Source organism: Bison bison, unplaced genomic scaffold, assembly GCF_000754665.1.
Source record: "Bison bison bison isolate TAMUID 2011002044 unplaced genomic scaffold, Bison_UMD1.0 scf7180017864119, whole genome shotgun sequence".
Classification (NCBI taxonomy): Eukaryota; Metazoa; Chordata; class Mammalia; order Artiodactyla; family Bovidae; genus Bison; species Bison bison.
The window spans coordinates 1,204,462-1,218,333 of NW_011494691.1; the positions used below are offsets into that span (position 1 = coordinate 1,204,462).

The 13,872-nt window shown below is 36.5% G+C and overlaps 1 protein-coding gene across 2 annotated transcripts in view; it reads left to right on the top strand.

The window, feature by feature from the left end:
* ACAD11 (acyl-CoA dehydrogenase family, member 11) overlaps positions 1–13,872 on the top strand; it is a 119,577-nt gene that overhangs the window by 45,014 nt on the left and 60,691 nt on the right. For both annotated transcript variants that reach the window (XM_010839574.1, XM_010839575.1), the window contains exons 6-9: positions 8,165–8,306; positions 8,656–8,777; positions 11,076–11,182; positions 12,756–12,882. In XM_010839574.1, the coding sequence (XP_010837876.1) occupies positions 8,165–8,306; positions 8,656–8,777; positions 11,076–11,182; positions 12,756–12,882 (498 nt within the window). The remainder of the gene's footprint in view (positions 1–8,164; positions 8,307–8,655; positions 8,778–11,075; positions 11,183–12,755; positions 12,883–13,872) is intronic.

The following is a 13,872-nucleotide window of genomic DNA, read 5'->3' on the forward strand; positions in this document are numbered from 1 at the left end:
TAGGTTGCTTCCATGTCCTGGCTATTATAAACAGTGCTGCGATGAACATTGGGGTACACGTGTCTCTTTCCCTTCTGGTTTCCTCAGTGTGTATGCCCAGCAGTGGGATTGCTGGATCATAAGGCAGTTCTATTTCCAGTTTTTTAAGGAATCTCCACACTGTTCTCCATAGTGGCTGTACTAGTTTGCATTCCCACCAACAGTGTAAGAGAGTTCTCTTTTCTCCACACCCTCTCCAGCATTTATTGCTTGTAGACTTATGGATTGCAGCCATTCTGACTGGCATGAAATGGTACCTCATTCTGTATACAGTTCTTTTGTCTCCTTAGGTAGGCTTATTCCTAGATATTTTATTCTTTTTGTTGCAGTGGTGAATGGAGTTGATTCCTTAATTTCTCTTTCAGATTTTTTCATTGTTAGTATATCAAAATGCAAGTGATTTCTGTGTATTGATTTTTGTATCCTATGACTTTGCTAAATTCACTGATTAACTCTAGTAATTTTCTGATAATATCTTTAGGGTTTTCCACGTATAGTAGCGTGTCATCTGCAAACAGGGAAAGTTTTACTTCTTCTTTTCTGATCTGGATTCCTTTTATTTCTTTTTCTTCTTTGCTTGCCATAGCTAGGACTTCCAAAATATGTTGACTAATAGTGGTGAGAGTTGGTAACTTTATCTCATTCCTGATCTTGGAATGCTTTCAGTTTTTCACCACTGAAAAACCAGTGTTTGCTGTGGGCATATCATATACGGCCTTTACTATGTTGAGGTAGGTTCCTTCTATGCCCATTTTTTGAAGAGTTTTTAATCATAAATGGGTACTGAATTTTGTCAAAGGTTTATTCTGCATCTATTGAGATTATCATATGGTTTTTATCTTTCAATTAGTTTATATGGTGTATCACATGGATTGATTTGCGAGTATTAAAGAATCCTTGCATCCCTGGGATAAACCCAACTTGATCATGGTGTATGATTGGCCACCTCTTCTTAATCTCTTCTCTTTCTGTTAGGTTCTTGCTGTTTCTGTCCTTTATTGTGCCCATCTTTGCATGAAATGTCCCCTTGGTATCTCCAATTTTTTTTTTTTAAAAGACCTCCTCTAGTCTTTCCCATTCTATTATTTTCCTCTATTTCTTTGTATTATTCACTTAAGAAGGCTTTCTTATCTCTCCTTGCTTTCTCTGGAACTCTGCATTCATTTGGGTATGTCTTTCTCTTTCTCCTTTGCCTTTTGCTTCTCTTCTCTTCTCAGCTGTCGTAAGCCCTCCTCAGACAACTATTTTGCATTTTTGCATTTCTTTTTCTTAGGGATGGTTTTGGTCACCGCCTCCTGTACAGTTTACTGTCTGTCAGATCTATATTTTGAATCTTTTCATCACTTCCACTGTAAAATCATAACGGATTTGATTTAGGTCATACCTGAATGGCCTAGTGGTTTTCCTTACTTTCTTGAATATAAGTTTGAATTTTGAAGCAATGAATTCATGATCTGAGCCACAGTTAGCTCCAGGTCTTATTTTTGCTGACTGTATAGAGCTTCTCCATCTTCAGCTGAAAAAATATAATCCATCTGATTTTGATATTGAGCATCTGGTGATGTCCATGTGTAGAGTCGTCTCTTGTGTTGTTGGAAGAGGGTCTTAGCCATATTCTGTTTGCCTTTACCTTGCTTAATTTTGTACTTCTAGGTCAAACTTGCCTGTTACTCCAGGTATCTCTTGACTTCCTCTGTTTGCATTCCAGTCTCCTATGATGAAAAGGACATCTTGTTTTGATGTTAGTTCTAGAAGATCTTGGAGGTCTTCATGCAACCATTCAAGTTCAGCTCTTTGACATTATTCGTTGGGACATAAACTTTGATTATGGTGTTGTTGAATGGTTTCCCTTGGAACAAACCAAGATCATTTTGTCATTTTTGAGATTGCACCTATGTACTGCATTTTGGACTCTCTTGTTGACTGTAAGGACTGCTCCATTCTTTCTAAGGGATTCTTACCCACAGTAGTAGATATAATGGGTATCTGAATTAAATCGATTTTGAATTTTTCAAAAGCCTTTTCTACAAGTATTGGGTTTCAGAAATTACAAAATCTTTGCATACCTAGGGTAAATCCCACTTGATCATGGTGCATGATCCTTTTACCATATTGTTGTATTTAGTCTGCAGTTATTTGATTTACTAGTATTTGGTTGAGGATTTTTGCATCTATGTTCATCAGTGATAATGGTCTATAATTTTCTTTTTTGTAGTATCTTTGTCTGGTTTCGGTGTTAAGGTGATTCTGGCTGCAAAGGATAAGTTCAGAAATGTTCCTTCCTCTGCAGTTTTTTGGAATACTATAAAATGAATAAGCATTAACTCTTCTGTAAACTTTGATAGACTTCATTCATGAAGCCATCTGGTCCTAGATTTTGTTTCTTAGGAGTTTTAAAATTACTGATTTAGTTTGCTTACTGGTAATTGATCTGTTCATATTTTCTATTTCTTCCTGGTTCAGTCTTGGGAGATTGTACCTTTTTAAAAATGTGTCCATTTCTTTGAGGTGGTTCATTTTATTGGCATGTAGTTTAATAGTGGTCGCTCATGAATCTTTAGATGTCAGTTTTAAATTCTTCTGTTTCAATTCTGATTTTATGGATTTGGTTTCTCTCCTTTGTTTCTTAATATATCTGGCTAAAGATTTATCAATTTTGCTTATCTTTTCAGAGAGCCTTTAGTTTCATCATTCTTTTCTATTGATTTTTTAGTCTCTATTTTATTTCTTCTCTGATCTTTATGATTTCTTTTCTCCTGCTAACTCTGTGTTTGTTTATTCTTCTTTTTCTAGTTCCTTTAAGTGTAAAGTTAGGTTGTTGGAGATTTTCTTTTCTGATTTAGCTTTTATAAGTGTAAATTTCCCTCTTAGAACAGATTTTGCTAAATCTTATAAATTTCAAATCATCGTGTTTTCATTTGTCTTTAGATATGTTTCTATTTCCTGTTTGACTTCTCCAGCGATGCATTATTTAGTACTTTATTGTTTAGCCTCCATGTGTTTGTATTTTTTGTAGTTTTTCTTTTTTTGTAGTTGAGTTCTAGTCTCACAACATTGTGGTCAGAAAAGATGCTTCACATGATTTCAGTTTTCTTAAATTTACTGAGGATTGTTTTGTGGCCAGCATGTGATCTATCCTGGAGAATGTTCCATGTGCACTTGTAAAGAATGTATATTCTGCTGCACAATATTCAGATGAATATTCTATGTATATATCAATTAAGTCCATCATTTCTAATGTGTCATTTTAGGCTTATTGATTTTCTGTCTGGATGATCTGTTCATTAATGTAAGTAGGACGCTAAAGTCCCCCACTAGAATTGTGTTACTGTTGATATCTCCCTTTATGTCTGTTAATATTTGCTTTATGTATTTAAATGTTCCTATGTTGGGTGCATATGTTGTTACGTATGTTTACGATTATATCTTCTTCTTGGATTAATCCCTTGACCATTATGTACTATCCTTCTTTGTTTCTTGTAACAGTCTTTATTTTAAAGTCTATTTTGTCTGATATAACTTTTGCTACCTCACCTTATTTTTTTTTTACTTCCACCCCCTCACTTTCAGTCTGTGTATATCTCTAGATCTGAAATGAGTCTCTTGTAGGCAGCATCTTTTGGGTCTTAGTTTTATATCCATTCAGCTACTCTGTGTCTTTTGATTGGAGCATTCAGTACATTTACATTTAAAGGAATTATTGATACATATGTTATTATTGCCATTTTGTTAATTATTTTGGAGTTGTCTTGTGGGCCTTTATTTTTTCCTTTCTTCTTCTTTTATTCTCTTGTGATGTGATGACTGTCTTTAGAGTTATATTTGGATTCCTTTTTCTTTTTGTGTGTATATGTATTATAGATTTTTGGTTTGTGGTTACCATGAGGTAAATAGGTATATGAGTATGTGTATTGTTTTAAGTTGCTGATACCACAATGTCAGATGCATCTTAACCACCCTGCATTTGTACTCTCCTTCTCTCATGATACTGTTATTTTATCATATTTTACATCCAAATGGTTTCTATATTCCTTACCTGCTTATTGTGGATATCAGTGGTTTTACTACTTTTGTCTTTTAATCTTCATGCTAACTTTGTGCATGGATGGTCCTGGGGTTATTTCCAGACTACTGGAAGGCAGAGCAGGTCTTGGAGTCTAGTTGCAGGATCCAGGGATTCTAAAGCTGGTGTCAGATTACTGCCAGTGGTAGGTGGGTTTCTGACACAGAGCCTGGGGTGTCCAGAAGCTTGAACTGGCCTGCTAGTGGGCAGAATCAGGGCTAAGTTTGTCTCAGGGCAGGGTATGGCCTTTTGGTCAATGATCTGGGTCTGAAGGCTGCAGGATTGTGGTGTTTTTGCATGTGGTGCCTGCCCATGGTGGGAGGAGGAAGTTCCTGGGCCCTCTGTTGGTAAGGGCTGTGTCCAGAGGCAGCTACAGGCTCATGGGGTCTTCAGGCAGCCTGTCTGCTGATGGGTGGCCCAGTTAGTTGCATGGCCTAAGGCGTCCCAGGACTGGTGACTATAGTTTGTTGGGGCATGGCTGGGTCCTAGGGCTAACTAGAGGGAGGATTCCACAATGACATGTGCCAACACCAATGTCCACCTGGTAGAAGGAGCTCCCTAGAATGGTTGCCACTGGTGTCTTTGTGCCCAGGGTGAGCTGCAATTGCCTCCTACCTCTCTGAGAGAATCTCCGAAACCAGGAGTTAGATCTGACCCAGGTCCCTATGAATATGACTTTTATTTTGAGATCCTGGAAGGTGTGAGATTTTGAGGGCACGCTTTACAAGTGAAGTCTGTATTTTCCCCAGTCCTCTGGTAGCTTCCAAAAGTAAGCTCCACTGACATATTCAAAAGCAGAGGCATTACTTTGTCAACAAAGGTCCATCTAGTCAAGACTATGGTTTTTCCTGTGGTCATGTATGGATGTGAGAGTTGGACTGTAGAGAAAGCTGAGCACCGAAGAATTGATGCTTTTGAACCGTGGTGTTGGAGAAGACTCTTGAGAGTCCCTTGGACTGCAAGGAGATCCAACCAGTCCATTCTGAAGGAGATCAGCCCTGGGATTTCTTTGGAAGGAATGGTGCTAAAGCTGAAACTCCAGTACTTTGGCCACCTCATGCAAAGAGTTGACTCATTGGAAAAGACTCTGATGCTGGGAGGGATTGGGGGCAGGAGGAAAAGGGGATGAGAGGGGATGAGATGGCTGGATGGCATCACTGACTTGATGGACGTCAGTCTGAGTGAACTCTGGGAGTTGGTGATGGACAGGGAGGCCTGGAGTGCTGCAATTCATGGAGTTGCAAAGAGTCGGACACGACTGAGCGACTGAATTGAACTGAACTGAACTGACCTTCAAAGCCAAATAAATGCTCTGAGGGTTCATCTTCCTGGTACAGGACCCCTAGAATGGGGAGCCTAACATGGGCTCAGATCTCATACTCTTGTGGGAGAACCTCTGTTGTGGAATTATTCTCCAGTTTGTGTATATCCACCTAGGGGTTCCGACCTTGACTATATTGCAAGTCCACCTGTCCTACTCATCCTGATGTGGTTCCTTCTTTTGTCTTTAATTGTAGAGGATCTTTTCTGGTAGGTTCTGGTCTTTTTCATCAGTGGTTGTTCTGCTTATCATTGTTATTTTGATGTGCTCATGAGAGGAGGTGAACTCATCCCTGATAGGTTATTATAAGATAATGGGTATAATTCTCTGTGCTATACAATATAGTCCTGTTGCTTATCTGTTTTGTACATAGTAATTTGTATCTGTTAATTGCATATCCCTAATTTGTCCCTCCCCCTACCCTTTCCCCTTTGGTAACCCCAAGTTTGTCTTCTGTGTCTGTTTATGTTTTATATATGCATTCATTTGTGTTACTGTTTAGATTCCACATGTAGATTATTTCATACAATATTTGTCTTTCTCTGTCTGACTTATTGTATTCAGCAAATATTGCTTAAGTCTCTCCCCGTCGCTACAGATGGCAATATTGCTTTCTTTTTATGGTTGAGTAATATTCCCTTATGTATATTCTGTGTCTTTTTAAACCAGTCATCTGTTGATGTATACTTGGAATCAACCCAGTTGTGGCTAGTTTGTTTTTAATCTACATGCACTATAAACATTGTGGCTGATTATCAACAAAATGAAGCTTCTGTTGTACTGGATTAGGTTTAGTCACTCAGTCATGTCTGACTCTTGTGATCCCATGGACTATAGGCTCCTCTGTCCATGGCATTCTCCAAGGCAAGAATACTGGAGTGGTTTGTCGTTTCCTTCTCCAGGAGATCTTCCCAACCCAGGGATCAAACCTTGGTCTCCTGTATTGCAATCTCTTTACCAACTGAGCCACCAGTGAAGCCCATAGACCAGTTGTGCTGAGGAAGTGCTGATTTTCTTTGGATGTTAGGAGCACAGAAACAAACAGAATGGTATGGACAAAAATGCATCCAATCCTTTTTTTAAAGCAAATTTAACTGATAATTCAGTATAATCACAACCATAAAAAGTCTTATGAAGGCAAATCATGGAGGAAGTAATGATCAATTTTTCCACAGTCATAATAGAAAATTCTTTAATGCCTGTTATATGCCAGGCTGTGTACTTATTCATTGAATAAATACATTTTAGCCACCTACTGTGTGCTAGGTACTTAAATAGACTCTGATAAACAAAATGGACATACTACCTACCTTTATTTCATGTTCACACTAACTCTACACCAGATATGTTATGGTTACTTAAATTGAAAATCAGAAGTGTTAACTAGTCCAGAATTGCAGAGTTAACCGTCTGGAATTACACAGCCAGTAAATGATAGAGGGCTTCCCTCATGGCTCAGCTGGTAAAGAATCCACCAGCAATGCAAGAGACCTGAGTTCAATCCCTGGGTTAGGAAGATCTCCTGGAGAAGGGAACAGCTACTCACTCCCGTATTCTGGCCTGGAGAATTCCATGGAATGTATAGTCCATGGGTCACAAAGAGTCAGACATGACTGAACAAGTTTCACTTTCTTTCATTAAATTGTAGAGCTAGGATATGAATTCAGGTCTGTGTGGTTCCACAGACCACATTTTTCCTTAAAGCTACAATAATGTGTTCAAATATATGACTGAAGTAAGGGGGTGCAAACACATACAAAGATACAAAAAGGCATGAAACACAATAATATGCATTGCCTAAATGAACTCTGTTGTTTTATCTGGCTTAGATAATCTTGGCTAAATTGTTGCTGCAGTCTCGTCTTTGCCCTCCTACAGTCTATTCAAAACATAGCAGCTAGAGTGACCTTAAAATACAAATCCTATTCAGTTACTCTTCCTGTACAGACCCTCCAATGGAGTGCCTCCTCCCATATCCCATCCCTCCTACCTAACTTGAAGTATCCATAGGCATTGTTATCAGTTTGGTATGTATTCTTTCAACTTTGAGTATTCGTTTGCAACCTTTTTATTTAAATAGAATCATACTGCACATATTATTCTGCAGATTGCTTGTATTTTCAGTTGAATGCCCTATGTTCCTAACATAAAAATCTATATTCCCTTGATATATATTGTTACAAAGTAGAATGAGGAAAGCTGTGTTATTGATTCCAAATTACACAACTCTTTTATCATGTTGCTATATGATGATTTGATTTTATATTCATAAAACTAGCAGCATCTTTTATAACAATTGCCTTCTTGTATCTGCAGCATGAAATAACTTACTTTAAAAAATTACTGTTGCCATAGGAGTAAAATATTTGTCATGTTGCTAGATTCATTATTAGAGCATAGATTCTTAAATTATAGCAATTGTTAGAATTTCTTCTTTTATTATAGTTAACTTCCAGTTGAATACTTTCAACTGCTCTTGCCGGCGCTCTTTAGTAGACATGTTAAGGCTATGTAAAGTAAAATGAAAAACTGAGAGCCGATCATGGAAGCAAGGGACTTGGCTTTACTCATTCAAGGCTATTAAATAAGTGAATTGTGCCACTGTGGGTAAAGACTGCAAACTACAGCCTCATATTTGCTTTTGATGGAAAATATGATTTTCAATATATTCTATTTCATTTATTTCCTTATTTTAGTTGTTTTGGATTTAATATATTAAAATCTTTTAATTTTAATTACAGTCTCGAGTTATAGCTGTGCTTGATTGGGAGCTTTCAACCATTGGTCATCCTTTGTCAGACTTGGCTCATCTCTCGATGTTCTACTTTTGGCCAAGGACTGTTTCATTGGGAAATCAAAGCCATCATTTGCAAGAAAACATAGGTATGAAAACATAATGTTGCCTAAATTTCTATTAAGGTAAAATCGTCTTTATTTCTTTCCATAATTAACAAAAGATAATTTTATAATCTTAGATAAACAGCTTTTATTTGTTTTTCGAAATGTTTTTAAATCATCTTTATTAATTTTTTTAAAGTGTGCCATTCTACTTTTAGTAATTTGTGACAAAATATAATCATTTCTATATACTATTCTTTTGGAAATAAATACTTGGAACATGTTTTGCTTTGTAGAAAAGTGGTTTTATATTCAATTTTATATGTAATATGACATTTCAAATTATTCACCCTGACATTTTTATTAAAGTTTATAGTATGTACTGTTTTTATAGGGATACCATCAATGGAAGAACTGATTTCAATATATTGCCGCCGCAGGGGAATTAATTCTAATCTTCCTAACTGGAATTTCTTTCTTGCCCTTTCATTTTTTAAAATGGCTGGAATAGCACAGGTAATTAATTTTTTAATATGTGTTTCACTATTACTTACTGATGTACTCTTGAAAATATTTTTGGTTTTGTGGGGTGGTACATTCTTTCTGTTTTTTTGGCCATGTAGTCACTTGGCTTGTGGAATCTTAATTCCCTAACCAGAGATTGAACCCAGGCCCTGGCAGTGGAAGCAGAGAATCCTAACCACTGGACCAGAGAATTCCCTTATATTAATATCTTTAGATCAATTTATTTTCCACAATGGCAAATACCAAGCATGGATAAAATATAAATCCAGAGTTTACAGAATAGGAATTTGGCAAGGGAAAAGGTTGAGTAGCAAATGTGGTATAACAGACTAAAAAGATGGAGGAATGGAGAGAAAAAGACATAATGACAAAAAGAAAAAAGTATGTGAAAATTGGTTATTTCCTGAATATCAGTATAAGAAAGAGCTAAACTCCTAATGTGATATCTGATTCAGATTGTAAAGCCATTTATTAATCAGGGCTGATGGTGAGGAAAGAATTATCATTATATTTCCCAAAGCCTAGCACAGTACCTAGAATACAGCAGCCTCTTAATTATGTTTTTGAGTGAAGATAAGCAAAACTGTCTATTTTCCTAATAATATGACAAATTTTGAGAGAAAATTGAACATAAGTACAGTTTTTCTTTTAATTTACAGTTTAAACAAATGCATTCTTCATTATACTACCTCATTAAACTAATTCTTCATTAACCTAAGTTTGAATCTTTGTTTATTTAAGAAATTAAGATGCTTCATCACTGGCAAGGGGTTAGGATTTATAAGAAGAACAAGTAAATAAGAGATTTTAGAAACAAAAGGAATGGGAAAAAAAAGATTAAGGAAAATTATGGTTATTTTTCCCTGTCCTCAGAGTCCATGCTGTCCTCCAATACCTGAAATATCTTCAAAGAAATTGTTGTGTTCATCTCATCCTGTAGTTTAGAATCATATTAATCATATTAATTAATCTTGTTGCTTGGATGGATTTCTCACAATAAGGTTTATGGTATGTTTCTGTATTTGTCAGTTTCCACAAAAAAGATACCAAATAGGCTTTCAAATTAAAATGGATTTTCATTTCAAATGAAAACTTGACATAGTTTATGATTGAAATTAATATGTCATAAACTACTATATGTCATAAACTATATAGTAGTAACTTTAGAGATGATCATAACATTCCATACTAACTGCTACTGCTAAGTCACTTCAGTCGTGTCTGACTCTGTGCAGCCCCATAGACGGCAGCCCACCAAGCTCCCCCGTCCCTGGGATTCTCCAGACAAGAACACTGGAGTGGGTTGCCATTTCCTTCTCCAATGCTTGAAAGTGAAAAGTGAAAGTGAAGTCTCTTAGTCATGTCTGACCCTTAGTGACCCCATGGACTGCAGCCCACCAGGCTCCTCCGTCCATGGGATTCTCCAGGCAAGAGTACTGGAGTGGGATGCCATTGCCTTCTCCATCCATACTAACTAGAAATGTGGAATTGGAAATGATGGAAAGACTGTTACAGTGTTAATATTGTATAAAGAATTTTTAGATCTTTAGATCTAATTTCATTAGTGAAATTCAGTTGATATTGTTTGGGGTAAGGGAACCAGAGAATATATTATGTTGGAAGCACAGAACATGGTGAGGTAAGAAAAAAAAAGTTGAGCATTCCACAAACACTGTTCAAAGGAGAATGCTGCTGCTGCTGCTAAGTCGCTTCATTTGTGTCTGACTCTGTGACCCCATAGACGGCAGCCCACCAGGCTCCTCCGTCCATGGGATTTTCCAGGCAAGAGTACTGGAGTGGGGTGCCATCACCTTCTCTGTCAAAGGAGAATAGTTTCACCTAAATTAAAGGTCCAAAAAAATGAGATAAAATATTCTTAGAAGTCATTTCATTGTCTTCTTTTTGGTTTTATAATTTTTAATTTTATTTTGATTTCTTTAGTTTTTTTTTTTTTTCTCTACTATGAAGGTAGAACAGTGATCTTTAGAGATGATATAACTTGCCAATTTGGTATCTTTGGTAACTGCTGAAGTAATTTTGAAGTTTGGTTTAATTTCCAGCTATAATTCTGTTATGATGAGAGTATGTTAACCAGATGATAAGTGTGTAATACTTTCATTTGGAGTGGCATGATTTTTCCTGCATGTAAATTAATAGAATTGATAGTCTGATTTATATCTTAGTACTTTGTAAGTTTAGTGATTCACATAGCTGGAAAACTGGGAAGACTGGATAGCTGAAGAATAGTTTTCATTGAATTTTAATCACTTTATGTTAATTTACTTATAGGGAATTTATCATAGATATCTTCTGGGAAATAATGCATCTGAAAATAGCTTTCAGTATGCCAATGTTGTGCAACCTCTGGCAGAAACTGGATTGCGGCTCTCAAAAAGGTAAGCAAAATATAGATTCCGTGTTTAACTCAAATAGAGCCTTTATTAGGTATGTGAGGGTCATAAGCTTTAGAAGGATAGGGATTGTTTTTATTGCTTACAACACAAAGATTACCGCTGCCAACCATGGTTATTCTTTTTTTTTTTTAGTAAATCTCTTTTATGCCTGAAAATAAGTTCACTTCACATATAAAGAAATATCAATTTAATATTAAAAGGTTTCTCTTTTGCCAAGTTGAATTATAAACTTTTAAGGATATTGATAAAATTCTGAAACGTTCCCTTCTAATGTTTGTTACTTACATATACCTATTTAAAATTATGTATTATATAAGATAATTTATATCTTATGATTTATTAAGTCTAAAACTGTTGCTCTCTTCCATCATCAAATTGCATTAAACTGTACTGAGACATTTAGGCATCTTTTAATTCATATGTCCATTAGTGGGGCACTTCTGAGGCATCTAATACACTTTTTCAAACCATACCTCCATCTAACAGGTGTGATGCAAGGGGAGGGTAAATTAGGGGACTGAGATTAACATATACACACTACAATATATAAAATAGATGATCAACAAGAACCTACTGTATAATGGAAGGAACTCTATTCAATATTCCCATAAGCTTTATGGGGAAAAAAAATCTGAAAAAGAATAACTATATGTATATGTATAATTGAATCACTTTGGTATACCTGAAACTAACACATTGTAAACCAACTACTCTCCAATGTAAAATAAAAGTTAGAGAAAAAAAAAAAAGTGTGGTAAATAGTACTTACTGAATGCATGAATGATGTTGCCCCTGGAAATTTTGCCCAAGCCACAAGTTTCCATGACATCACCTTGGAAGTGCAAGTGTTAGTTGCTCTGTGTGTCTGACTCTTTACGACCCCATGGACTGTAGCCCTCCAGGCTTCTCTGTCCATGGAATTTTCCACACAAAAATACTGGAGTGGGTTGCCATTTCCTTCTCCAGGAGAACTTCCCTACCCAAGGACTAAATCCAAAGCTCCTGCATTATAGGCAGATTCTTTACCACCTGAGCCACCAGGGAAGCCTGACATCACCTTAGGACCATTGTATTTTACACTTCATCTTATACATGAATATTTGTGATCTCTATAACATAACAAATGACAGTGCTGCTCTTCATAATGATCTTTAAAGGTCTTACTTAAAATGACATCCTGCAGTTGTATTTGTGAGGCAGATACTAGGAGTGTCTAATTCTATTTGTGTCCAATTTCTTTGCCTTCTTGTTTAGATATTTTGATGAGTGAATTCAATAAAGATTTTAAACTCCCATTGATTGAGGTCATGCCAGGCTATTTTCTCCAAAAAGTGCTTTAAGCACTAAAGTTTAATGTTCAAAATAAAGTGATTCTGCATTCCTCCCATAACCATGAAAGGTTAAAAAAAAAAAGCTCCAAAATATGGAAGCTCTTTCTGAGAGATATTTATGGGGAATTGGGGGAAGACTTCACATTCTATTCCGAAATCTGTAATGATGATTTTGGACATCTTTGTAACTTTTTTCTTTCTTTGTAATCTTTTTTTAAATAAAGATCTTTCAGCACTGCATATTCACAGACTGATACTACACGTCAATTGTTTGTACAGACTAGGACAGGTCAAGAAGTTCTTACTAGGGTGAAGCAGTTCATGAAACAACATATCCTCCCAGTGGAAAAGGTAAGTATACTATAAGTAAACAGAATGTATTTGTGCTTCAAGACTACTGATGAATTACTTCTTTTCTCTCTTCTTCTAGGAGTACCCTGCTATCATTTCTTTGCAGTCAGTCCTTACCTAGATGCCCCTTCTCACCTTAGCACTGAACTGCTACAGAGCCTAATCCCGAAAAATTCCCAGCTTCTATAATATGCCAAGGGGATGCCACATAAATCTGTAGAATTAAAACTAAGTCAAAGGGAATTAGCTGCCTGTAAAGTTAAGATCTTTGAATAGAGTAAAACATTACTTTGAGTGTCTTTTCCTAAGGCAGTGACTTTCAGCCTTTTTTTGCTTTATGAGCCCCTTTGAAAATTAAAAGGACTTTATGTTAAACAAAAAGGGCATACCCAGAAAATTTTGTGTATCATTTAAAACTGTACATGGATACTACCACTGCTCCCCTCACAAGCTCCTGTTCTAAGGTGTTAAGTTTCAGTAAATTCACTGAGAGTAGACAAGTAATGTGACACACTCATTCATTCAGTTAACAAATAATAATTGGGTACCAAGTAATGGGTTAGGCACCTAGCAAGCCATTGAAAGTAAAAGGAAGAACAAGAAGACAGGACTTTGTACTCCTACAGAGCTTATACTTTAGCATGAAAGAAAGGCATTAAGAGATGATAAATGCTGTGAAAAAAAGATAAAAACTATTATGACTATATAAGGCGTTCTTGACTCAAATTAGGTGGTCTTGGACAAATAAGTTTATCTCTCAGAGGCCCAATTTCTTTATCTACAGTATGAATAGGTATGTTCAGTTTCAGTTCAGATCAGTTCAGTCGCTCAGTCATGTCCAACTCTTTGTGACCCCATGAATCTCAGCACGCCAGGCCTCCCTGTCCATCACCAACTCCCGGAGTTCACTGAGACTCACATCCATTGAGTCAGTGATGCCATCCAGCCATCTCATCCTCTGTCGTCCCCTTCTCCTCCTGCCCCCAATCC